We start from the raw sequence: 27,146 nt of genomic DNA, 5'->3' as shown, positions 1-27,146 counted from the left end.
ATGCTAAAACAGCAAGTTGCCCCTCAGGCAATACAAAGTAGCCTAATAGGCTGTTGAATGGGGAGGCCCAAATTCACAACAGCAACACTCCCCAAATGTGGCAACAAGACAGGCAATGCAAGTGTTGTGAGTAAAGAAATTCACCTGCCTTTTGTTGCTATAAAATGGTCAATATCACAAAAGACAAACCACTATAAACGCATTTTGAAATATATTTCAGATTTTAAGTCTGAAAAGCTTATTTAGTTTTGTTTAGTCAGCTGTTGGAAAGCAGCCCCTTATAGCAATAATGGTGCCATGACCAAACCACGACATCAATCCCTGAGGTCACGAGAGTTTAAGGGGTCAAACGGGTCAAGCGTGGCCTGAAGAAGGATTTCAATACATTTAAGTGGACGGAGCAGTGGAATGGCCATTCAGTCTGTCTGCTTGGAGCAACTCATTTAGATTAATATAACACCAGCAGATGTCAGTGCCACAATCCTAGTCTCTACACTTTAGGTGGAATGGCCCTGAAAGTTATATCATGTGACTTTCTTAAAGAAAAAAAGAAAAATAAGAAAGCTTTCTCTGTTGCTATTTCTCTTTCTAACGCAGGTTATGCTTATGAGCAGTGTCTCTCTACCAATTGTGCTGTATTTAGCACAGGACATGGGACACGGAAATCGATAGAGGGAGTGGTACAAGATCATCCAGAATGTCTATCTCCCTCTTGTCCTCTCTGGGTTAATTCTAGTCGGCTGTTTTCTTTCTGCGGAACACTGCAATATGAATTTGATCCACTGGTATACAGTAATACAGTAACCTAGACGTCGCATTACACTGCTGAGCTCAGAAAGCACTCCAGCTCACTTAGATAACACAAGGATGGATATTTTGCAAAACAGCTTGATCATCATGCAAGTCAACCTTACACTGCACAGATATGTAGGCATAAATACAGCAGTTTATTTAGTGGATGCAAGCTGTCAAACAGAACTGGTTAAAAGGTGCAGCTGATGGTTAGTAGGACTGTTCCAAAGAGAAAGCTTTTGATCAGTTACTACCTGATACTGTACAGTTCACAAAGCAAAGTGCAAAAATTACAACTAAAAGTGTGCAGTATTTCCTTCAGAATATGATACACAGTTTAATGAAACTGGCAGGGTTAGGGTTATTGTACCGTATTGTATGTATCATATCATACCTGTTCTGATCAGTTGTTAGGTCAAGAGCTTCCACCGTAATATTGGCGAACTATACCAGACAAAGAATCAAATCAAGCTGCACAATGTCCAGCAAAAAACAGCTTTTTCCCATATGACAAACTGTGACCTTGGTCGCTCAGTGCACTAAAATGTGTTTGAAAATTATAATTCAGACATGGAATATGATGTGGTTTACCAGTGCTGTAAGTGGTTAGACACATGGACTGTTCTTTAAAGTAATATTGCAACATTTTGGGAACTATATGCTTTCATCAGAATCAGAATCAGAAATACTTTATTGATCCCGAAGGGAAACTCTTTGTTACAGCAGCTCGCCTTTACGTCAGTGCACACAGGAGAAAGTACATAATATAATACAATACACTATAAAAACAGGTCAGAAAATAAATTAAGTACCAGGTATAAGTATAAAATAAAATAAGTGTGAACATACTGAGAGTTAAAGGTGGGGTATGTGATTCTGGAGAAATCCAATACCATGACAAATACCATGACATAGAGCGAACAAGAGCAAGTAATGTAACTAATATTAGCTAGGTTGTGGGTAAGCAAACTGTCCCTGCAGTTGCTGCTGTGAAGCTAACAGCCAGAGAGGACGAGACGTTTCCCAGAGCCAGCACACCAACTCCAGAGATATTCATAACTCTCCTGCTACTATATCAAACATCACAACAATATCATATCTTGGCAAACTAGAAAGTTAGCAGAATGTCAATGTGCAAGTCATTTAACGTTATCTGACATGCAAATCATGACTGGAATGGCTGGAATAGTGTTGTGTAGCTAGGTCCGAGCCACATTGTTTATTTCCCATTTACAGAGCCAGGGCTGTGTACAAACACTGGATTTTTTTTCAGCACACACACTGAACGGACAGCCAGCAGACCATGAGGAGATATTCGCTGAATGACAAAAAGACGTGTATTGGATTAGAATCGCATACCAGATCGACACCACTCTCGTGCCCGTGTGTATGTAAACATGAAGCTACCACCAACAGCTGGTTAGCTTAGCTTAACTTAGCACAAAGACTGGAAGCAGGGGGAAACAGCTGGCCTGGTTCTGTCCAGAGGTAGCATAATCTGCCTACCAGCACCGTTAAAGCTCACTAATTAACACATTATATCTCATTTGTTTAATGTGTACAAAAACCGAAGTGTAAAAACATCAAGTTGTTTCTTGGCTGGGCGCAGGCAACCAACAGAGACTCGGTATCAAACTATTCCTTTAATGCATCACAAACACAGTAAGCCCAATATCTGGGTGAGAACTTGATATCCCGTGGTTTGCACATCACTGTGTAACTGTCAGAGTAGGTAAAAGGCAACGACCATAAATGACTGCTGGCAGTTGGGACTCAGCCTATTGTCCTGCATGGCAGACAGTTTTTTATCGTGGGTGGCAGCACTTTTACTTTAGACAAGCATTAGTCCTGTAGCACTCAGATTTGTGACTGACATCCTTGTGAGTCTTTCCCACCCCCCTCTGTAGGAGGGTGTGTTGGCTGACCCTCTCTGACCCCCCTGTGTCCATCCATCCATCACTCATCAAGGCTGCAGCCATGTGTGCTCTAACACACGCGTATACACACAGTAAGCAGTCTTGAACACTTATTTTGTGCAGTGCAATACACTACACACACACACACACACACACACACACACACACACACTCATTTTGCCTACTATACATGCTCCAGCAGGTAGCGTCAAGGTCGCAGCTGAGCAGAGAGACTAATGACCTATAATAAGACACAACCTCGACTGATGGGTACAGTCAGTTAGCTTGGCTATAGCAGCCAACAAAGCAGCACACACACACACACACACACACACACACACACACACAACACAGCATCATCGTCCTGTATGATCTCTTCACTGAAGTGGATTCTGATCCGGTATACTTAATTTTACCTCATCTTTTTCTGCAGTCTCGTCTTATTTCTCTTTTTGTACTGATTGTTTCTGTTTGGTTATCTTTTGTTCTCAGAGATTTCCTGAGAAAACCTGTTATCAACAAAATGGAAATGTTTAATAAAACAGAGATCTTCTGTTATCCAAGTTATTGAAATGATTTCAGTAGGTGACGTGTTTGACACATTTCTTACATGTTGGTTACTTTGTTGTGAAATTGGTATTGGCAAGCATTATGTTCCCTCACTACAGGACAGAGAGACATACATTTTAATAACAGTGACAGAGAAATTGAGGTCAGCTTTATCACATTAAGGGTGCTATGTGTTCCCATAAGGACACTTTGAGGCTATGACAGTGTCAACTCAAATGATAAAGTCACTCTGCTCACCTTTAAGTGTCTACTCTATGTACTATTAACATGTATGTAATCTACACATAAACACACATTCAGAAAGGTTTGGCTACAGTACAAAGATTCAAGCGCAGATACATGTACAAACACACACATACTGTATATTTACACACGAGACATACACATATTTATACAAACAAACACACATCTCAACCCCCCACCCATTCAATCAGCCTTTTGCACCATAGTTCCTCACTGCACCAGTTGTAAAAAGGCCTGACTCATAACATTATCGGTCATTCATGGGGACATTGAATTCAACTGCTGAATCACAATTATGCCAACACACCATAATGTGTATATGACTCTTTGCAGTCATTTTATTCAGTTGACTATCACCAAACAGACCAATCAACAAGCTTTGAAAGGCCTTTAAATCCATTCTGACCCAATACATTCCATCATAGATTATCAATAAATTTAAGGGTTAAGACTTAAATGATATAAAAGTCACGCAGACCCTGTGAGAGGAAAAATAAACACAGCCTTTTCTGTTGTTGCCTGTGTCATTTCTGCTTAGTTCCAACACTTCTTCTAATTGGTCACTTCAGCAACATGTGTGTGTGTGTGTGTGTGTCCACCGTTTTTCCTAGCGGCTGGAGCGGCCATTTGGCTGTTAGGAGGGAAGGTCTCAGAAAAGTTAAAAGTGCACTGTGGGTGTCTAGATGGCTGACAGCATCCCAGTCAGCAACACACATACAATATATGTGCGCACACACACACACACACACACACACACACACACACGATGACAGCAACCTAGTCAGCAGCAACACTAACAACAACCTGACTCATATTGCTGCGTCTCGGTGCATCAGATCAAGCATTCATGCTGACAGATAGCAAAGTGTGCGATAGAACTTCATATAGACAAAGACGACAATGTAGTGTCTACTTTTTATTACTGTGGTATATAATTTCTTACAGTAACCTGTGGGACTGAATCCTACAATAAAACTAGTGATAACTTTTTCTATTGATTCATCTGTGAAAAGAAAGTGAAAATGCTCATCATTATTTCCCAGAGTCCAAGGTGATGTCTTCAGATTCCTTGTTTTGGACTAATCAATTAATTAATACTTCAGCACAACTACAATATCACCATGATGATAAACAGTTAAAATTATACAGCACTTTACAACAGGTGCCAATAATGTTGTGTTTAACCTCAAAACTGAAATACCCCAATAAAGGATTTCAAACAGAGGTCCAAACTATAATTGTTATTGACATCAGGACAGCAGAAACTCTACACTTCTTCCATCGCAGACTGAAAACGCATTTATTCAGACTGCTCCTTGGCCCATAAAAACACAAAACTCTTTCTCTATCTCTTATTGTTTCTAAACATAGCACTTGAAGCAGTTCAGCATATTTGATGAAGTTGATGTACTGGCATGATTCTTGAAATTTTGGGGTTGTATCTACATGGTTGAAATGCACTTATTGTAAGTCGCTTTGGATAAAAGCGTCAGCTAACTAAATGTAATGTAATGTAACAAATAGACTATCAGCAATGCTGCAGCTTTTGGTATTATTACTCACTGCCCTCCGGGTAGGAAACGGCTCGGTGGAATCATATTACTACTATAGAGATATGGTGAAACACAGACGAGGGAGATCACAGATACAAGGTGGGGCGTCTCTTAGTTGAGCTTTTCTCAGAACAACAACCAGAAAGGAAACCAAAAATATCCTGTGTGAGATTGTCAACATGGCAATACACATCATCAAGGGAGCTGGCTAGAAGTTGCTGTAGGGCTGTTCTATTTTCAACATGATGGGTGTTTGTGAAATTGGCTGTAAGAGAAGAGTTAGAATAAGGAATGCTAGCTATCAATTCAGAGATAGTGTAGAACAATTATTATCTCATGGGGAATGAGAGAAATTGCCATGACTCAGTTATATCCTGCAGAGCGGGCTTATATGTTGGTAATGAAATGAATGTGTAAGGTGAATGTGTGAGGTGAAAGCTGATACAACAAAGATTCACCATCATCAATCCAATAACAGTCATCATCCCTGCTTTATGTTTAACATTGGCAGCGTTTCAGTGGTGACAGATCTCTCTTTATTCCAGTAACAGGAAATGCAGAACACAAGACATATTTCCCTTTCAGATTTCAGGTAACAATTATTTAATTGGCGAATATTTACTTGATTAATCGAATAGTTTGGTCTATAACATGTCAGAAAATTGTGAAAAATGTCCGTCACAATTTCCCAAAGCCCAAAATTACTTGTTTTATCTGACCAAGCCCAAAGGTGATGTCTTCAAATGTCTTGTTTTGTCTGACCAACTGTCCAAATTCCAAAGGTATTCGGTATATATTGATATTAAGCAGCAAATCCTCACAACTGAGAAGCTGAAACTGGGTTATGTTTTGTATTTTTGCTTGAAAATGTACTTAAAATAATCAATTATCAAAATAGTTGCTGATTAATTGACTAATCGACTAATTGTTTCAGCTCTATTTCCATTCTTAAACTGTATCTTTCTTATGAATGCTTTTCTCTTTTTACACATCACATCTTGTCTGGAGCTTAACCTTACTTTTTAACTTAACTATTGTCTAAGTCCTATAAGTTTTACTCCTCTCCTCCTGTGTTTTTGCCCTTGCTATACGGTATTAGTGATGGATTCCTGGCAGGAGCAGGGGGCTCGGAGGGCACCTAGAGCCAGAGCACAGCATCAATCCTGAATACCTGTTCTGCCCTGGGGGTAAACTCGTATCACACATGTACAGACAATGCCCCTCTTAGGCATTGTCTGTCTCAATAAAATGTTATTCAGGCCTGCATACAAGAAATCTCTTCAGTTTAATTACACATTCATTCATGGCCTAATGAAAACTTACAAATAATCATTGATGCTCATCGATAAGAAAAGGGTGATAACAGAACAATGACATATTGATATGATGAGAGTATCACAGTGATGAAAAATATGATGGTTTGGATCAGAGGGCACAACAGAGCCACAATTCTTTGCTAAGAACTCCAGGCCAGGCATTGATTTTCCTTCTTGGGTTACTCTCAAGAAGAACCAGGGCAAGAGGGGAGGACAGAGTAAAAAAATATCTAAAAGAGGAAAAAACTCAGCAGACTGTGGGTTTGAAATTGAGGACATTTGGGGGAGAGCACAAATATAGGCGTGATATAAATCACCACTTTGCTCTGCTCCCAGCCTCATCCTTGAATTTCAGGCATAGTACAATTTGATACCGCGATTCTGTCAAACCATGGCAGGAATCCTCTCTGACCTTTCTAAATCTACCATACAGTAAGTCGATGGTAAACCAGGTTGTGTTATTATTTTGAATTTTCTGCTGCTTCAGTCATCTTTCAGTGAGCAGAGTCTTCATGGATATGATGAAATTTACTTCCATCCCACAATATGCTGTGAGTGTTCACTGACACTAGAGTCTAAACATGTTTGGCAAAGCTGCTTGTGAATAATTCAGTATCAAATGTTAAGTAGACAGAATGCTTTGCTTCTAACCTATCTGTCCACACAAACACAAGAAATGCAGCCAAAGACTTTTCTGGTGTGTGTGTGTCTGTCTGTGTATAACATTCTGCTATTTTTTCAGTGATCTGACACATAACAAGCTGAGTAAAATAATACCAATCCCACCTTGGAGCTACAATCAACCTTTCCCCGTCAGCCGGCATTATACTGGATTAATGTGTTCTGCACAGGCTTGCTTTAAAGACGTACACTACTAGCCAGGAGATGACAAAAGCGATCATTTCCCTCCTTGTTTTACCTCCCACTATATTGCACAGAACACCCAAGGCCACACACACACTGTGAAAATACAAAAATGTCCATGCTAAGATTACACTGCAATAAAGACTGCAACCTTTTCACACTAAATTACCTCCTTTAAGGTGCAATGGAGTCTTTCCCTCAGGGCCAAAAGCAAAAATACAGTCTATATGTTGTGACAAAGTGGTATTAAGAGCCAGTATTGTAGCTGAGTCTATAAGCTGGACATTGCAGGAGGTTCATTGTGCTTCAGAGGTTAATAATACACATTTCAGGAAAGAAGAAATGTGGCGCATGAGAACCATAACAGCTTAATCCTTTACAATAAAAAAAGCTGAAACAATTTCCACAACACGATCAGGTTGGAGGACATTTAGTCATAAGGGTGCATCCATGTTTGGGAGTTGGTAGATAGGACAGAGGGGGTGGGGTGAATATTTTTTCTCTAATCATGAATCTAGGCGTTTTTCTGTTCCCAAGGGGGCCCTACATTCACCAAGCCCCCCGCCCCACCGACACCTCCTCCTCTCCCCACACCCCCCCTCTCGCTTTCCCTCACTCTGTCCTTTCCTCTCCCTCCCCATGCAAGAGAGCGAACTGTGAAGAGGTGTGATTATCATCGATCTGTCCTAACACAGCCCATTTCCTCAGCTCCAGAGCCTCTGAGCTCCAGCCTGCATGGCAGGGGACGCCACAAGGCCAGGACCACATGCTCCTGCTCTTGCCAGGGACAGAGGCTTTTTCTGAGGGAGAAACTGTGAGAAGACTGGGTGACGGATCCAGAGCTGTTAGATAGTAACTATAAAATCTGAGACATGATATTACGCAAATATTAAAGTGTAGCCTGTTTTTTTATTGTTTTCTCATTTTCATTGTTGTCTCATTTGCTTTTATAGCTGTGCTGGGATCTTGAACAAAATCAAACCAGATGACAAAATTGATGGCATGGTTCTAGTTATCGCTGCACGTGATTGGCAGGTGGATAAGTGGAAGACAGGGAGGCATTGTGGTGGAGGTTGGGGGCGAGTAAAAGAAAGTAATTATCAAGTCGTACAAGCGTTAGTCCCTAGGGTCAACAGAGTGTGTGTGCGTGTGAGTGAGCGAGAGAGAGAGCAAGAATAGGATAAGATTTATCTGTGAGTGTATGAGGAGCACCTGTCATATATGCATAAATGTACACACACACACATGCTCGTGACAAACCATTTTGCGCATTTAAGAGCCTGATGGAAGAGGTCTGGCACTGATGCACAGTAGGGGATTAATGAGTGTGATGTTGTAGGAGTGGGGGCGTTGTGTCTCTCTCTCTCGCACACACACACACACACACACACACACACACACACACACACACACACAGCTGCTTCAGTGAACAGTGAGTTGTGACTGACCCCAAGACAGACTTGTGCATCAAATGGAAAGGAAGACAAAAGGATGCTGTAGGGTAGCTTTAGGCTTTTAAAGAACAATTAGGTTAGGCATTATAGTTTGAGAGGGAGAGCTAATCATTCACTGTCAGATGTTGTGTGTATATGTTTGAGTACATAGTAGACATCTTCCTCTGCTGCCTTTCAAACACCAATTCTAGCATCGCCTGTCGTCCAGTTTTCTATTCTCGTCTCTCTTATTCTTCTCATTCTACTCTTTCTCTTATTCCCTGTTTTCCAAATGTCACCTTTTCCCCTCTCTCCTTTCTGCATGTCCTCCACACCTGCTCCCCCTTGGCCTCTCTTTCTCTCCCTCTGTCATTGCCTCATCAAGTCTCTGCTCCCTTATCTCATCCTCTTTCCTACCCTTCTGTCTTTAGTCCCCCCCTAACATACCATTCAGCTCTGTAATCACATCATTAAGCAGCATTACTGTGTCTGTAACTATGTGTGAATAATCTTACGGTGAACTGCACTTACTGCAATAAACTCTGTCTTTTCTGTCTTACCCTTAAGCATCAGAGGTCAGTTGGTCCTATTTAAATGAGATGAATGATGGAGAAAGTCCATGGGATATTTGTTCAGAGAGGAAAGTTCTACATTTTGGGATAACTTGGTGTTGCTTCACTTGCACAAGAGCAGCATGGAAGATGCTTCTTTCCAACATCTGCTCCAGTGAATCTTACTATCCTCTCATTTGGCTGCTCTGTGTGTTGGCATCAAACTTGAACTATAATCCTGCATCCTAATAGGACATCTGACATCTACCAGCTTACAGTTCCTGCTGAGGTCTCGTCACCCTCTGTTACTAAGCAGGATTGGAGAAACCTGCCTCTGATGCCAACCAAATGAATGAAACACATGAATTGGGTTGTATTAACACACAGCTCATTGGTATAGCAATACTATTACATAACAAGCAATGGTTTATGTGTTTACATGCATATTATATTCTCTGTTACTACAGCCGTAAGCTATAGTATTGTTTCTGCACTTAAATTAGGACCGCAACTTTTAATTATTGTCATTACTGATTAATACATTTTTTAAATTATTTCCTCAAGTAATCACTTGGTCCATAAAATGTCACAAAATAGTAAAAAATGCCTATTACAATTCGTTAATCTCAAAGTGATCATATTGCTTGTTTTGTCTGACTAACACTCAAAAACCTAAAAATATTCTATTTGCTATCACATAAGACAAATAAAAGCAGCAAATCCTCACAACTGAGAAGCTGAAATAAGATAGTTTTATATTTTTACTTGAAAATTGATTTAAATATTTATTGATTCTCAAACTAGTTCCAGATTATTTCAACAATTCTCCAAAAGCACATGCCAATTGAGACTACCAAATAGCACATGTGAACTTATCACATGTAGAACACACCGTTTCACATGTGAAAGACATTGTATAGGCATATGTGATTTTCAGATTTTTCCACGTGCAAAGTGACAGACATCACATATGAAAACAACAATTTCACACGTGATGAAGTCACATATAGGCATATGTCTGACATTTCTGACATGAGAAATGTCATACTGTATCATATAACATGAATTTGTTGTTCCTGACCAGTGTAAACCATTTATCTCCATATTTGGAGATTTTCAGACAGACTGAAGGATTAAATGCTCCTTTATGAGTTGAGATAATTCTTCTACGTCTTAGGCCAATATAACACTCTAAAACCCCATTTTTTTTGTAGATATAAGGCAGAGAAACACTTTTTGTGTATGACATTCTCCAGTTTAAACAGAGCCAGCAATGAGCATTGAAAATATATAAAATGAGAATTTTTACATGTTATTATGTGACATGTGAAATCACAGTAGTTCCACATAGGACACCACATCCAAGAGAGCAAGAGGGATGAAGAGGAGGGAGTGTGCACACGGATTTGAAGAGCGGCAAGAGAGATGCCACTCACCTTCAAATGACCTTTAGGCTTACGATTATGCTCTCTCCTCTCTCTCTCTCTCTACCCCTGCCTCTCCAATTCTCTCAATTTATTCTTATCTCTCACTCTCTCCTCTCTTTCACACACATGCTCACACTCTCTCCATCTATTAGTCCTTATCTCTTCCTCCCTCATTCTACCTCAATCTCTCTTTTCAACGCTTTTCTCTGACTCTTCATTGCACACATTAGCCAGCGCCCATGTGACTGGAAAAAGGATGTAGAAATTTAGAGTTGAATGCAATTTAAATCACCTGATGCACAAAAAAAGGAAAAAGATGTAGACGTCAGATGTACCAGACCACCACAACTAGACAAAATGGATTTTTTTCCCCAGTGGTAGGACAAACAAATCCCCATGTACACAGGTTTCCAGTTACAAAATCTCCCTAAGAAATCCCATCACCACACACACACACACACACACACACACCCTTCCCCAGCAGTAGCTCACAATGAGGACCCTTGAAGTGGTGGATCAATAATTAGAACAATCCTTATTACACGCTCTCATTTCCCCTTAGAGACTGAAGCTAATGTAGAACAATAGCAGCAGCATACAGTAGAGTGAGGACGCTGTGTCACCCACTGAAGGATCCTTCACGTTTCTGGCCATGTTTAATACAAGAGTGGGCATTAAAGTGGACTGATTAACTTGTGTTATAGGGTGTATGTGAATGAGAATGCATGGATAATATGTATGTATGTATGATATACCGCCACATAGCATGCATTGTCAAGATTTACAAAGTGTTATTTCTTCTTGGATCTGAAGGTGATCTAGGTTTGATCAATGTGTCAAAAAAACATCACAAGTTGGTTCACACAGGCAGTAGACACGCATTCACAAATACACTAACTCATACACACATACACTGAAAGGGACAGACATACAGAGAGATTTTTAAACACATAAATCCTTTCTACTGAGACTTTTACTGAAGGCCTTGTTAGTCTAAAAAAGGTGTGTTTTTTGTTCCTGCTCAGTAGAGAATGACAGTGTTCATACTGTCCATTACAAGATCCCTTCTTACCAGGCTTCCAATGTACGTGATGGGGGACAAAATCCACTGTCCTCGTTTTGTGCAAAAATGTATTCGAAAGCTTATCTGAAGCTTACATGAGGTTTCAGCTAGTAAAATCAAGTCTTCCAAAGTTACAGTCTATTTAGTATAAAATTCCCTCTTTGAGCCTCCACAGACAGTGTTTCTGTGCTGAGCTGCAGTGGAGGGATAGTGGCAAAAAAGTGAATTTTGTACTAAAATGGCTGTAACTTTGGAAGATAAGAACTTGATTTGACTAAGTCAGATTGCTGAAGCATCATATTAGTGTAACTTCAGATAAACGTTTGAATACATTTTTGCACAAAACGAGAACTGTGGATTTTGTCCCCCATCACTTACATTGAAAGCGCATTAGAAATGGATCTCTTAATGACTGGAGAAATTAGCAAGCAAAACCTGTTTCAATGTTCATATGGACACCTGACTATTGTTTTAAGACACTGAAAAATTATGAAAGTATCCTTTAATTGCTAGGCTAACAAGTTTCTTCAAGTCTGTTTTTAAGTGTGTCTTTTACAGTCTTTTACAGGTTGTCTTATATTCAAGCCATAAGTCTTCTTATATTTGAGCCAGTAGACAGTAGAGTACTGTCATTCTCTACTGAGCAGGAACATAAAACACAACTTTTTTAGACTAACAAGGCCTTCAGTAAAAGTCTCAGCATAAAGGATTTATGTGTTTAAATCTCTCTCTGTATGTCTGTCCCTTTTAGTGTATGAGTGTGTATGAGTTACTGTATGTATGAGTGTGTGTTTACTGCCTGTGTGCGGAGTCAGGATGGCGTTCACCGTTTGATGCTCAAGTCAAGTCAATTTTTATTTATATAGCCAAATCACAAATTTGCCTCAAGGGGCTTTGTTTAGTCCACTTTAATGAGTGGACATTGACCAATGAAGCTCTTCATGAAGTTAATTACTACAAAGTGTTACTACTAACTGGTGAATAGCGGCTTAGTTGATCAATCTAGTATAACTAAATTGCGTACATCATATTCCCACTGAGTAAATGAAAATACAATATATCTTACATCAATTGTCATTATTTCCACGAACAGAAGCTTGGCAGCCTCCTCAAAGTCATGCTCACCGGCTGCTCAGCCAGTGGCCATCTTGATGGTGAAAACATTTTGTAATACTGGGAGGAGTTCCCAATGCCAATGCAATTAGCTGAGGCATGCATGAGTGCTGAATTCATTAACCTCCATCTTTTATGGGCTGGTGGGGAGGGGAGGAGGTGAAGGAGTAGGTAGGGGGAAGGAGGAGGGAAGCAACACTCGTGCCGGCTTTGTTTCAGCCAAACCAGAAAGTGAGTGGAGAGAAATGAGAGAATGAAATGAGACAGAAAGAAAAGAAGAAAAATAGGAGAGAAATCTATTAAAATATGTACTGATATTATGTTTTCTCCCTTCCTGCCTGCCGACAGTCTAAAACCTCTTTTCCCCACGGTTTACTTTTCCTCTTAGGGTCGAGCAGACTCTTGCCTTGCCACTGTTGCCATGGGCTTGCTCTGATGGCAGCACAGGGCTGAAATCCAATTTAAACACTGCCATTCGCCTTCAAGCAGTCATTTCAAAGTCTTGCTTTAGATTCACTACTGTGATCCGGATTCAGACCTCTAATGAACAGTGATGATGGTGATAAATGATGATGACATTCACCACTGATGAGCGGGACGTGCCAGTGATGTTTGGAATTTTTAATGAAGTAGATTGAATTTCGCAAACATTTCCCCACTTTTTTCAAGCTTCCAATAAAACAAAAAGGCACAATATTAGACTTCAACAACACAGTCAACACATAGGTGCACAGAGCTGGGAAAACAGGCACAGAATTTCCTTGGAAGATGAAACACTATCAGATAAAAAAAAGCTAGAACATGGCCCATATAAGCTCTATGAGAGAAATAAAAGGTACTGTACCAACGCACACTCTGTGTACCGGAACTGTGTGTAAAACTGGGACCCGGCAGTAGAAAACCTATGCTTTACTTAGCTCTCTCTCTCCGAGGGAATCCATTGGGGGCTCCTGGCTCTGGATAATGTCATTAGAAGTAAAGCAGCTTGGAGAATTTATGTAACAGAGTAATGGGGGTTTCCCGTTCAGATGACCACTGCAGCTTTTTCACTGACTCTCTCTCAGAAACTTTCATACAACACATGAAAATTAATTCCAGCACTCATTCAAACACACACATGGACAGATACACGTGTGCTCTCTTGTCTCTTGTTTTCTCAGGTTAAGCTCCCACTATTCCCAGGGTGCTAATGGTAAGGGACGTTATCTCCCTCTGTGCTGCTTTGCTGATTACACATTACAAACATGCACACACTACACAAAGTTGTTAGGCATCTGTAGCAGGGATCCCTCCCCAGACACCCTGGACTCCATTAGGCCTACACTGAACTGAGTGCTGTTTGATAAAAGCAGCAGGCCTCATGACGAACAATTTCTCATCTCTCTCACTTGCACTTTGTTAATCTCTGTGCATTTTGATAGTTACTATGGCTGTGTCCACAAATCTCTCTATATTTACTATATAACCCTCTGCCATTTTATTGGAGTGAAATCTATTTACTGCTCTCAAAGTTTCCCTCAGTGGAACAAAAGAAGTGATGTCATGTGCACTACTTTACAGTCCCACAATGCAATGTGTCGCTTTCTATAGGTGCAACACACTAATGATTAATGAGAGTCCAAAATCTCAATTTACTGCTCACTAAACTAAACAAAAAGTCTATGTTTCAATGGACTGCATATTATATTATATTCTGATATTAACCCAAACAAGATGGGACAACCCAATACAAACACTATTTTCTGGTCACTGTATAGATGCAATCTGTGATCCAGATGAAACCAAAAGCGCACTCTTCACTCCACTAATGCTCAAAACACAGGACCAGAATCTGCTATCACTCCCAGATTGATTGACTGGCAGATATTTTAAAACAATTCAATTAAATTCAATTTTATTTATATAGCGCCAATTCATAACAGAAGTTATCTCATTGCGCTTTTCCTATAGAGCAGGTCTAGACCATACTCTTTATAATATTAATTACAGAGACCCAACAAATCCCACCATGAGCAAGCATTTGGCAACAGTGGCAAGGAAAAACTTCCGTTAAGAGGGCAGAAACCTTGGACAGATCCAGACTCAATGATGGGCGGTCATCCGCATTAACTAAACATTCAAAAGTAGTGACTAAACATTAATAACTTAATTATTAATGTTTTCTGATGAAATATTGTTTGTAAACAGCAGGAAAACAGGCCTGTGTTTTCAGCTTTAATCAGTTGAGAACTGTACAAAATGCAGATTTTTCATATATGAAACACTTAAATTGAGAATGACGTTTTGAATGATTTATACAGTACAATCAGGAAAACAAGAACTGAACCTTTAAGCTGATTAATGGCCCTTCAGTAATTGCAGCAAGTATATAAAACATTACATGTAGTGTCTTTCAAGTTAAGTCATATTACCGAAGGGTATTTTAGATATGTATACACATTAAATTAAAGCTAGAGTGCGGGACTTTTACATATAAATGAATGTCCGTTATATTCAAGCCCTTGCCAGACTAGTTTACACAATGCTGATTAAACCTATCAGCATTGTGCAGGTAAATCTCTCTGTATTTTGCAGTATACCAGGTTTATAAATCTGGTGTCTGTGGCGACATTCCCATGCTGGGAAAAAATAGGTCCATTGGAGAGAATATTTATTATTGAGCAATGTTTATTGTTCTTTTTTGTTTATTATGATTGTAGAACTTGTGTTAATATGCTTTGGCAATGTTGTCTTGTATGCAGTGACTCCAATAAAGTCACTTGAATTGAAATTGAACAGAGTTGATGCAACTCTCTCACTACATGGCTCTGGAGCAACCGTAGCAATGAAGTAGGCTACAGTAACTAGGAGTAATACTTCCTACTTGAAGCATCCAAGAACAGTTTTTGATGCTCCAGATAAAAAAGAAACTCTGCGTTCGGAGGAAGGATTACTGTCAAAAAAAGAAAGCGATTAACGGCGATCACAAACACGGATAACGATTGGTGTAGGTTTAGCTTTTCCTTGTTGGAGAGCGCTGAAAGAAGAGAAGGGACTAACGGTAGACACAGATGTCGCATTAGTGCTCTTGGACAGGTTAGTAAAATATTTGGAGTAGGCTATGTAGCTATTACATTTACTCTACCTAAATAATGGATTATTGTCTTGGAAATGTGGAAATTTCTCTGTATTTTTGTAACTATTTCTGAACACGAGCCTGGGGTGAGCTCACTGTAGGTATACATCATAAGCACGCTTCGACTGTGTTTGTGTAATTACTCTCACTGCCAAAAGGGGGAGAAAAAAGTTCCGCACTCCAGCTTTAACTATGACTCTTAGAATATTTTGCAGCATTTCATGACATATACAGTTATGCACCTGCTTGGTGACTAATGCAAACAAAATGCACGAATGGGAAGACACACCACTCTGCATTTACAAGTGTTCTCTACAAACAGTTTTGTACCTGCTATACCATCTAAATATAGCATTTGTAAAGCTGTGAAAGCAGTGACTCAAAGCAGCAAGTTGCACCAAGAAAACCAGATCAGTTTAGCAACAAGACAGAAATAAAGGGTTTGAGGATGAATAATGGAGGGAAACTCACAATGTAACTTGAAAATGATGTGAGTTTTTTCAGTCATTATTTGGGCTGTGCTCCATAGCATTTAAGACCAGTACTGTATGTGCAAGTTAACAAATTATTCTCTGTCATTCCTTCTTTGTAATGTCCTTTTATCTCTTATATAGCCTTTCTGCATGTGTCACTCTTTTGTCATGTGTCTCTATGACTTCCCATGTATTGTGGGACACAGTGAGAGTTGGAAGGCCACCAAGAAGGGTAAACAGCGCACGAGCAAGGGCAGCCAATGAATAAAACCATAGGCAAAGGAGCACTTGATGTGTGTTGAGCAACACAACTGCTGTGTATCTGTATGTGTGTGGGAGCGAGAGCAACCGACAACGATGGCCTAAAGTTCACATCCCTCAAGTAAACAACGACTGAAACAAATTAACTTTAGTGTTTGACTTTGTTTTGTGACAGTGTATTATTCAAAGGTAGCAGCATGAGCCAAACGACAGCTCTAATAATAAAAAAGTCAAAGAGAGACGGTGAGATGGTGAGACAGAGAAATCGAGCCAAAAGTGAGGAGACAAAGACACAGAAAAACAAAAGGGACAGACAAACAGAAGGGAATGAGGGAGAGAAGAGTAGATTGGTGTGAGGACAGAGCAAAGGACGCAGGGCAGGCCGAGGTGAGAAGAGAAAGTTTATTATCCTCATGGAAGGTGCTGTGCACAATCCAATCAATACAACCCTCTCCTCTCCTCTGCTCCCCTCATCATCTCTGCCTCCTGTTCTCCTCTATGAAACATGACCCTTCATAAGGACTATAAAACCTCCTATACAGATCAGCATCTCAGACATAATTTTCACACACACACATGCATACAGACAGAAGAAAAGAAAAAGTAATGTGCAATTATAGACATGTATACACATTTAAAACATATATGACTGTATAGAGAAGTAGATCCATAAATTCACTTGACCTTATGAATGTTTTTCTTTTTTCTTTTTTTTTTGGTTTAAAAAAGATTAGGCCACGATGGCTCGCTTCTTGTTTGTGCTGAGGTCAAATAACGTTGCCAGCAGCATAATTCAAAACCAGGCACCCATAGGCGCAAAGTGCAGTAAATGTCACGGTTATTGAATAGATCGCTCACGGTCAAATCTCCCCACATTCAATATGCAGAATGCAATAAATGCTTTCTCTAAACACTAGAATAGTCCAGACAGTGAAGAGTTTATTTTAATACATAACTGTGGAGGGAAGACAAATAAACTTTTGTTTTTGTTTCCATCAGTAGTAGTTTATACTGTAATTTGCTATAATCTTATTGAATGCCTCCTTATTTTGCAGTTTCTCCCACTGGTCTGTCCAAAGTAAAGAGCTGACATGTAAGAGGAGGAAGAGGAGGGAGACCCACGTGCATTTCAGTTCCTCCTCCATCATATGAAAAGCCTTGTCATCAATAAATCAGTTGTGTATGCATTATACATGGCTGTCTGTGCATCCAAGCACACATACACATACACACACACAGACACAAACACACACACACAAAAACCCACTAAAGCACTCACACATTTCCAAAACCATGATCAAGTGAAAAGAGCATGAGAGTTTTTTGCATCTTGACCTGTGTTTGTCCTATTTAATAACATGTGCTGTTATTTCCCATTTTAAAAACATATGCAAACAAGCCCTCGCAACTCCTAGCATTCATCTTATTTGGTATTAAGCCCACAACAAGAATACGCCCAGGAAGCAATGATTAACTCTGCAATCATACTCTGCACAGGACGATCACAACAACTGACCATCTCATTTCTCATTAAAACAAGGAAGGATGTGCAAATATTTACGGAAGCCCTGTGTGACGTAGTTTGACTAAAGACGCACGATATTAGGAAATGTTGAAAGAGTCTTAGGGAGGAAAACAAAATGCTCCATGTGTCCGTACGTTCCCCTCAACTAGAGATGGGCAGCTAAGATCATCACGCACAAACAAGTGAAATTATTTTTGACTTTGAGCTATCACGTGTATAAAGACACACGCACAAAAATATGCAAACACTTCACATGCGTACCAACAGTAAACACACACACATTCCCACGTTAAGAAATAGAGGAACACCATCACACACATTTCAGCATACAAGGTCAAAGATGCTCTTTAAAATGTACAGCATGACTAGTGTCTCCACATGTGTCTTCATTTATGCTCAGATACGAACATGTACATGAATGTATGTATGTGTGATGAGGCAACCTCCAAGCTCAGTTGATCTAGGTAGCCAAGCCGAGGAAGATGTAGAGATGCACACACACACACACACACACACACACACAGTCACGCTCCAATGATGCTAGCGGAGCGGAGCAGATGAAGCCACCAGCCAAGCCAAGCCAGCCCTCGTCTGTTACCTTTCTCTTTTGTTCCCGGGACGCTGCTCTCCTGCTCTTCCTCCGCTTCTCCTTCTCGTCCTCTATCGCATTCACATCCACTTCCCCCCGATTCTTCTTCAATTGGGAGGCCGCGTGAGCCATGATAGGCAATAAAAAAATTAAGAAGCACCACACACTACACACGCGTGCCTCACCTGAAATCCCAGAGAAGTTCAGGGGCTGTAATTGACAAAACCGGGATCTCAGAGGAAAAAATCGGGGTAGAAAAGGAAAGGGGGGGAAAGGGAAGAAAAATGCCCTCCTTGAAAAGGAGAATGGAGAAGAGTAGGGTTTCTTTTATGTATTGTATGTATATCCTGTGTGTCCTTTCTTTTGGTTGTTGCTCTGGTCTGGTGTCTCTCTCTCTGTTTTTTGTTTTTTTAAAGTGATGGAAAGACAGGAGAGAAGAGACAGCAGCTTTTCCTCTTCCTCCTCCTCGTGTGTCATCCGCTGGCAGTGTGAGAGGAGTGCGTCCAGGAGAGGTGAGGACAAACCGGATGGAAAGAACAGAGACACGAGCATCACCAGCACAGAGGTGGAGGGAGGGAGGAGAGAAAGAATGGAGGTGGAGGGAGAGAGGGAGGGTGCGAGGGGAACGGTTACTACGGCAACCACGCTCTGTTTCAGTCCGTCCTCTTAAATGTTTCTCTCTCTCTTTCTCTGCTCTGGTCCCTGCTGCTGTACCTCGCCTGGTGCTCCACTATGCAGGACGTGTGGTGTGTTTCATGTTCTTATATCCCAGTGGGGACTTTAACCTGAATGCACACTAACCCATGGGGACTTCACTGTCACTGTGGGGACAAAAATTGAGGTCCCCATGGCTAGAGACTGCTTTTTGAGTGTTAAGACTTGGTTGTAGGATACAGATTACAGTTAGGTTAGGGTTAGGCATCTAGTTGTGATGGTTAAGGTTTGGGTAAGGGGCTAGGTAAAGCATTATGTCAATGACTGTCCCCCACGGAGATAGTGAAACAAACGTGTGTGTGTGAGAGAGAGCTACAGTGTGAGAGAAAGAGATAAATTGTCTGTGAGAGGGTGTGAGTGCATGAATGAACCAAAGGCACCGGTTAGGAAAGGAAAGGAAATGGTGACAGGGAGCAACAGCAGAATGGGTGAGTGTGTGTGCATGTGTGTGTGTTTTTATAACCACCACCTATCTACTATCCCACACACACATGGACATGCATTACCAGCTGGAGGTGGCCAAGTAACAGGATGGGGATGGGGAGAACAAGCAAAGGACACAGGTGATAGCAAAGGGGGAGGGAGAAGAGACTGAGTGATCCCGATGGTAATAGTGCACAAATAACACACACACACACACACACAAGGAAGGTAGCTATAACTGATGATATTCAGTACTGCTGGCTTGATTGTTTCAACTTTGACAATGTGCTTGACATGCATATGCTCACCTGTCAAACTTATCAAGTGAATGAACCAACCAGGTAGCAAATGATACATGATTAAATAAATAAATTAATTAATGACTAATCTAAGAAATAAATGCCTATTTCCCTTATTTCTGAGTTCTCAGTTCTGTGCTTCTCTAACCTCAGTGTGGCCATCCCACCATCTGGGTTCATTGACATCGTGATGGAGAGGTCAAACAGGACCAGGGGAGCTTTTGTTTTACCAAATCACTCGGGTCTTTGTTGAAATCAGAGGGACAGAGGAGGAGGAGAAGGAGGAGGAGGAGGGAGAAAGAGACAGGAAGGAAGATCTACACAGAGAGAGGGAGAGACAACAAAAAGCTCCTGTTTGATTTTCTGTGACTGAAGAGGGGAGAAAAGAGATACAGAGGAGAAAAAAAACAGGAGGCGTCTTATTTAGGATGTCCTTCACATCAGCCGTGCTCACGTCAGATGAAGCACGCAGCGGCCATCTTTGTGTTTCTTTCCCTGCCTGCCTGCGTGTCAGAGGCACCTATGAGCCTGGCTGGGTCCTGTCGATACCAAGAGGTTGCCTCAACACATGCCTGTCTGTTTTCCACAAAATCTAGTGTATTTGTTCATGCCTCTGACTGTACATATGGACTAAATAGGAACCATATGGAGAAAAGCTGAGAATGAGAGGAGATGATCGGTCACAGCTGCTGGAGAAAGTGGAGAACAACCCTCCAGGGACAGATGTCAGGTTTAGCCGGTGGACACCAGTCGTGTAACGATATGAGCGTGAAATTCCCTTTTCTCTTCCTCAAATATATTCATCCTCCACGTTCCATTTTTCTTTCTTTTCAACCCCAAACACCAGCCACTGGCATAAAGGGGGATGAAGCTGACTTACAGCCCCCATCATGCATCAGAGGGTGTCACATTATGCCAAATTATCATGCGGTTGCTAGGCGAGGGCCAATGGGGTGACTTCAGGGAGAACAGGATGGATGGATAAGGAGCGTGGAGAGGTAAGAAGAGGCAGGGAGCAGGGGGTGGGTACATGTGCGCAAGTGTAGATACATGGAGAAGACAGGGCATATGTGCACATGATAAACAAACCGCTATTCTGAAAAGAAAAAAAACCCTTTGTCGGAGAGACATGCAAAGAGGAATCATGATGAATGAACAGGAAATTACAATCCTTTAATAGAGAAACACACTGCAGCTGAATAAAAATGTTGTGAAGAAATGGTACAAAAACCTATGTAATTGTGCAAAAACAAGCATGTAGTAGCTGGCAGCTCTACTACCTTTTCAAAAATTAATTCATTGATAAAACTCCATTCACAGTCCGATAACCAAAAGAAGACCGTAACCTCCCATAGCCAAACTCATAATAAAAGCCACTGCCAAGGTGTCCAATATTTCAAACACCAGCATTTTGCAGGCGAAGAAAAATCACGACTACTACAATAGAGCAAAGTTGGCTGGAGGCCGGTGAACTCAAGAAGTGGACAATTATTGGATGTTTTCCACTGTTTTCCAGGCACTATGCCATACACACACAGCCAGAATAAAGCAACCACTACCCGGATGATAAATCACACACAAAAGAAGATGTTGCATGAAATAGTAGTAGTGTAGCTATTATTGGAGCTGAAAAAATGACTTGATTAATCAATTAAATAATCGACAGAAAATTAATCAGCAACGATTTTTATAATCGATTAGTTGTTGAAGTCAAGCAAAATATTTAAAAAGAATTGTGTTTCTAGTGTCACAAATGTGAATATTTGATGGATTATTTAATCTGCTCTGATAATAAACTGAAAACATTTTAGTTTTTGACTGTTGGTCAGAAACAAGCTATTTAAACACTGGGTCACCTTGGGAAACGTGGAATTTGGAGACATTTTATAGACTAAACAATTAATAGAAAATTAATAATTAATTGCAAATAAATATGACAATTATTATTATTGGTAGTATTAGTAGTAGTAGTATATTGAATCTATCACATACAAGCATGGAAGGCCAGAAGCCAAACTTTCTAAATCTTCATATGTCTTAAGATGCCTCTGGGACCATGTTGTTTGGGTCAGTCCCTTATCTTTGATGAGATGCCTTATTCTGAATCTGGTATCCCACTGCTGCAACTCCCATGGGTGCCACAAGACCAATCATAGCATCAATCTCATTGGCCTTTTTGACCCCTGCAGCCACAGTAGTGTGTCCCCATACGCTAACAATAACAGGCAAAGCAAAGACAGCATCTGGAGGGCTTGAGGTGGACAGGTCACTGTGAGGTTACAGAATAACCAACACACAGGAAATGACAGATACTTTTAACTAAGGGGTTACACAGGGGGTTTTGATAGAAATTGTCTTTTTTAATGGTGCTGCTGGAAGAAGCTGAGTGATAAGCTTTCATCTGAATTCAACTTCCCTTTTCTTGTCCTGACAATGTTATGCAGAAGTTTCTGGGCACAGACATATAATTGCATATAATTGAAAATATTGCTTCCCTGTGGTCATTTTACAACCTCATCTATATTCATTTACATGCAAAAACACAGTCGTCATGGTGCAGGAACTGCAGTCTGGATGGACAAAGTCACAAACTGCAGCGCATGTGCTGTCATGTATAATATCTGTTTTGAGGTTTTGAAAAAGGGAAAAATAATAAGCAGCATGTCCTCTTTGTTCCAGCAGGACTGTACTCATTCTTTGTACTCTACTGCCCTCTAGTGCTCAATAGCATCAACAGTCCAAAAAATGTCCCGAACTGTGTTAAGTTGTTGTCATTAGAAACATAAGCAACCTAAACTAAACTGTGATTAAACAGCGCCAAAAAAAAGGTTTGGATTCAGGCTACATGACCTAAAATGTTAATATGTTTGTCTGGTATGTACAACACATGAATGATAAGGATCTCTATTTTTATGGTATCTTGCCTCTCTGCTTAAGGCTTTCACACCAGAAATCTACCCAGATTCAGCTCCATTTCACAGAAAGTCTGCTCATCCCTGGCTGCAGCTGTATGAAAGTCTGTTTCTACCAGGGCAGACCTGTCTGTGAGTTCTAGTAAGCATGCAATCTAAATCCCCTCCTTTCCCTTCTCTGCTGGTCCCCAGGTGTGGAGAAATCTTTGTCTGCTCTGACTGGACTGGAAACGCCTCCAGGAAGAAGAAAAAGAAAGCGGAGGAAGAAGAGTATGAAAGGTGCAAGGTCAAATGGCAAGTGGTTTACACTGAAATCCACCCACACAGAGAACCCGCCTACACCACCTTCACTTGGCCTCAGGGCTAATGCATCAACATGGGGGAGATGTGGTGAGAAGAGGAGGTGGGGGTTGGACAGTGGGAATTGAGTTTGAAATAGCATATCATAAAACTACAGTATACAAATAGAAAAAAAAATCAGAGAAGGGCTGTGAGAGCAAAATCTGGATAATTACCTACAAGAAAGGAGAGGCGAAATATAAGAGCAGTGCAGGGCAGAAACAATGCAGAGATAATTCCATTCAGGACATCTAAAACAGAAAATATAGGTCAAAACAAATGAATCATCAAACAACAACTTATATTACTTTCCACTGTAGCTCTGCCAGCCTCACACAATCAGACAGTGTGTGATATGTTCAACGATATTTGCAACGACATTAAGGCCACACCTGAAGGCAAAATACTGTTGTTGTTTTGGTGAGGTTTTTTAAAAAAACGTTTTATTGTCTTCATCATTTACTGGTCCAATCTGGCTTGACCAAACACACAAACTGGGTCTCACTCACATACATACACAATCTCTCTCCCACACCTTCTATTTTTCTTATCCCCTTGTTCCTGTTCTCCGTCATCTAAATTACTCTAATGTCTCCCCTCCGGATAAACAAAATGTACCATGAGGCGTGCGCTTTAACCCAGTTAGCCACCAATAACCTACCTAAATGTGTGTCACGACCAAGTGGTCCCCTTAAAACCAGACCAAAATGTCCTTCCATGGTTTCCCCACTGAGGGGCAGACAGACATTCACGGTGGCGGGGATATGCACACTAACACACGCATATACACACACCCAGGCTTTGAGGTGGGGTCTTAAATGACTGACTCACTGCAGGGGGAGGTATGTTCATTTTTTACTTGGTGAAGAACATTGAATGGGTATTTTTTCATATGCAATGATAGGCAGAATAGATAACAGGGAGTTGCACACTGTTCAGACTCTCAATACAGATTATATGGGTCATATTGAAGCAACTAAATGAATAAATCAACAGAAAAACACTTTCTGCTGCTGAAAATGTGGTCACAATGCAAAGAGGGAAGACCCCAGTGTTTAAGATGATCAATAAGATTAAAAACAAGCCCTGATATCACTGTCCATAGAGAAACAAGCTAGAATTTATATCAACTCAAACATGAAAACAAGCTTTTAAAAAATTATGATTCATGCAGCATTAACAGTGGTACCTGCTGTCCACTGCTATATGTTACAGGTTACCCCAGGATAAACCACTGGGCACGTGGGATTTACACATGAAGCAAAAACGTTTGGATTTATGATTCTATTACACCAGTCGAAGTGGTGTACATTCAAAGCCCATAAGCTAGGTCTTCAGGTTTCACATGACTTTATAGAGCCACAACTGTCAAACATTATCCACATTTTCAAATATTTTAAAACCACTATCCAGTTTGGTGGAAGCATAGCAATCATATTTACAACTCAGAAACCACTTGCAAGCAAAAACTGCAATATATTTCATTTTGAACTACCCGAGAAAGGGTTCATTTAACCTGACAGCAATGAGAAAATACTAGAAAAACTGCTCACATCCATGTTACATTATCTGCCATTTCACCCTGAAGCTAGTGTTGTGGAGCAAACAAAGTCACTATGAAGAGAAGTGAGAAAATATAATCAAGAATTTTAATAGTTTGAAGCTTTTTTCCCGACAATATCTCCAGGCTATTGCAATGACTTTAGTGGGATATCCAAATAACAACAAGAACAAACACAGTTGCCTGTTGATTAAGAATTTCCGGTAATCAATGGGAAGTTAATTTCTTGGCTGAAACAAGTGGCGGTCTGACTGCGATGGCTGTGCAGTGGGGGAAGTGATCCCGTTTCTGTTTTACACAGAAATGGCAGCAGAAGAATAAACAATTTCACGGTCTGTTGGAAACAGTAATACACGGCCTGCACAATCACACCCAGTGTCTTCCTATTCACAGGCTGCTTTATATTAGCATACAGTACTGCAATGAGTCATTTCACCAAGGCACAATACAGCCGAGCAGCTTTAAAAACTTAGGCAATATGTTGTACAAAAGAGCTAGAAACAGAAGTGGTCATCTGGGTGCTAGCAGTGCCTGAACTCTGCAGGGCAATTATTTAAAAGTGATGCAAAGTTTACATTATATTACATTATTATACTACAAAAATGTTCTAAGGTTCTCCTGTGTACTTCTCTATTAAACTCTTAATTCTAAGTACATTGCTGCTGATAGTCAGTCCTTTTATATTATGTGGTCCAGGAAACGGACAGAATGACTATATTTGTGGTTGAGGAGAAACTTCAATTTGGGCATTAATAAAACACAATTTCCTGATGGTTACCATTACAAATTGGCCTGAGTGGTTTTTAATTGAAAACATTAGGAAAAACTATGGTGCTTCTGCTTTGATTTCCTGAATCTAATGGGAGGGCAGTGGAGAATGAAGGAAACAAAACAAGAAAAATAGAGCTGTGATTCACTGACAAAACTTATCTTAACTGATGGTGAGGAACAATAAAGAGAGACAGGTGAATTAGCAACCTGTTGATAGCTGAATATGGAGGTATATGACTAAAGCCTCACAGGTCATGACCCTGTCACTCCAGTCAATCACTGAAACCAGATCCAGCATATAAACCTCTGGGATATGTCTTGTCACCATGGTGACTGGTTCCTATGACAATACAGTCCCTTGACCGTTATAGACAGAGTCCTCAGGAACTCTCTGGTAGGCGAGTCGGTGGGATATTCCAGGAACTTGACACACAGGAAACATCAAGAAAACAAAAGTTGCCATGGTAATTGAAGGTTGATTTTGCTGACGTGGGAATTAGGAGGGTGTTGAAAGACTGAGAACGGCAGCAGTTTTCTTCATAAACATAACACATACACACTTAGTGTTGTAGTCAATGCATGCAAATATGATTAAATGTCATATAGGTTTTGGCATTATAGGTGAGCTATCCATTGAACTAGATTGGTTTCTGAGATATTGTGAAAATAAGTAAAAGTGAAAATAAGTGAGTTACTGTAAAATAAAAATGAGGAATGCATAACATAAGAGGGGAAATAAAACCCACCAAATAATAATAATAAAAAAAATTTAAAAAAATAAAGTGAAAAAGTAGAATACATAAAATGTATACAATCTAGTAAAATACAGCATTTTAGAACAAGCAGTGCATAAATGTGGAGCAAAGAGCAAAAGGAGTTTTGTGCCTGTATCAGGAAAGTAATATCTAGTTAAAGGCTAAAGTGAAGAAATAACCTTTTAGCTTTCTTTTAAAAATATTTAGCGAGCTGGCTTCTCTGATATCTATAGGTAGTGTGCTCCAGAGCTCTGGAGCGTAACTGAAAGGCTGCATCCCTGATTTTCTTTCAGCTGTTGCTGGGAACCTCCAATTAGCAGCAGATGATCGCAGTGTTCTTGAAGGGAAGTAGTGAACAAGGGAGTTAGCAATGTAGCTTGGTCCTAGCCCATTAAGGGCTTTGTATATAAGGACAAGGACCTTAGCTATGTTTCCAAGGTAGAAAAATTATGTTTTTGTCATTTTGTTAATGTGGGACTTGAAGCTAGAGCTAAATCTAAGATAATGGCAGGACTTTTAACCTCAAGTTTAATCCAGGGAGTCAGTTTCGCTAGATCATTAAACAACA

At 40.4% G+C, this 27,146-nt stretch overlaps 1 protein-coding gene across 41 annotated transcripts in view; it reads right to left on the bottom strand.

Annotated features, from left to right (window-relative positions):
- The window catches only part of LOC122884239 (ankyrin-3-like), a 132,527-nt gene that overhangs the window by 82,368 nt on the left and 23,013 nt on the right, over positions 1-27,146 (bottom strand). For 11 of the 41 annotated variants that reach the window (XM_044213874.1, XM_044213845.1, XM_044213851.1 and 8 more), the window contains exon 1: positions 18,814-19,360. The exons of 2 other annotated variants lie outside the window; for them this stretch is intronic. In XM_044213874.1, the coding sequence (XP_044069809.1) occupies positions 18,814-18,936 (123 nt within the window). In that variant the 5' untranslated portion in view covers positions 18,937-19,360. Of the gene's footprint in view, positions 1-18,813; positions 19,374-27,146 lie in introns of those variants that run through there. 28 more of the 41 variants (XM_044213836.1, XM_044213837.1, XM_044213855.1 and 25 more) reach the window with 10 other exon arrangements.

Source organism: Siniperca chuatsi, linkage group LG11 (genome assembly GCF_020085105.1).
Source record: "Siniperca chuatsi isolate FFG_IHB_CAS linkage group LG11, ASM2008510v1, whole genome shotgun sequence".
NCBI lineage: Eukaryota > Metazoa > Chordata > Actinopteri > Centrarchiformes > Sinipercidae > Siniperca > Siniperca chuatsi.
Note: the sequence above shows the minus strand (reverse complement) of the source record. Positions and strands in the feature narration are given on the sequence as shown.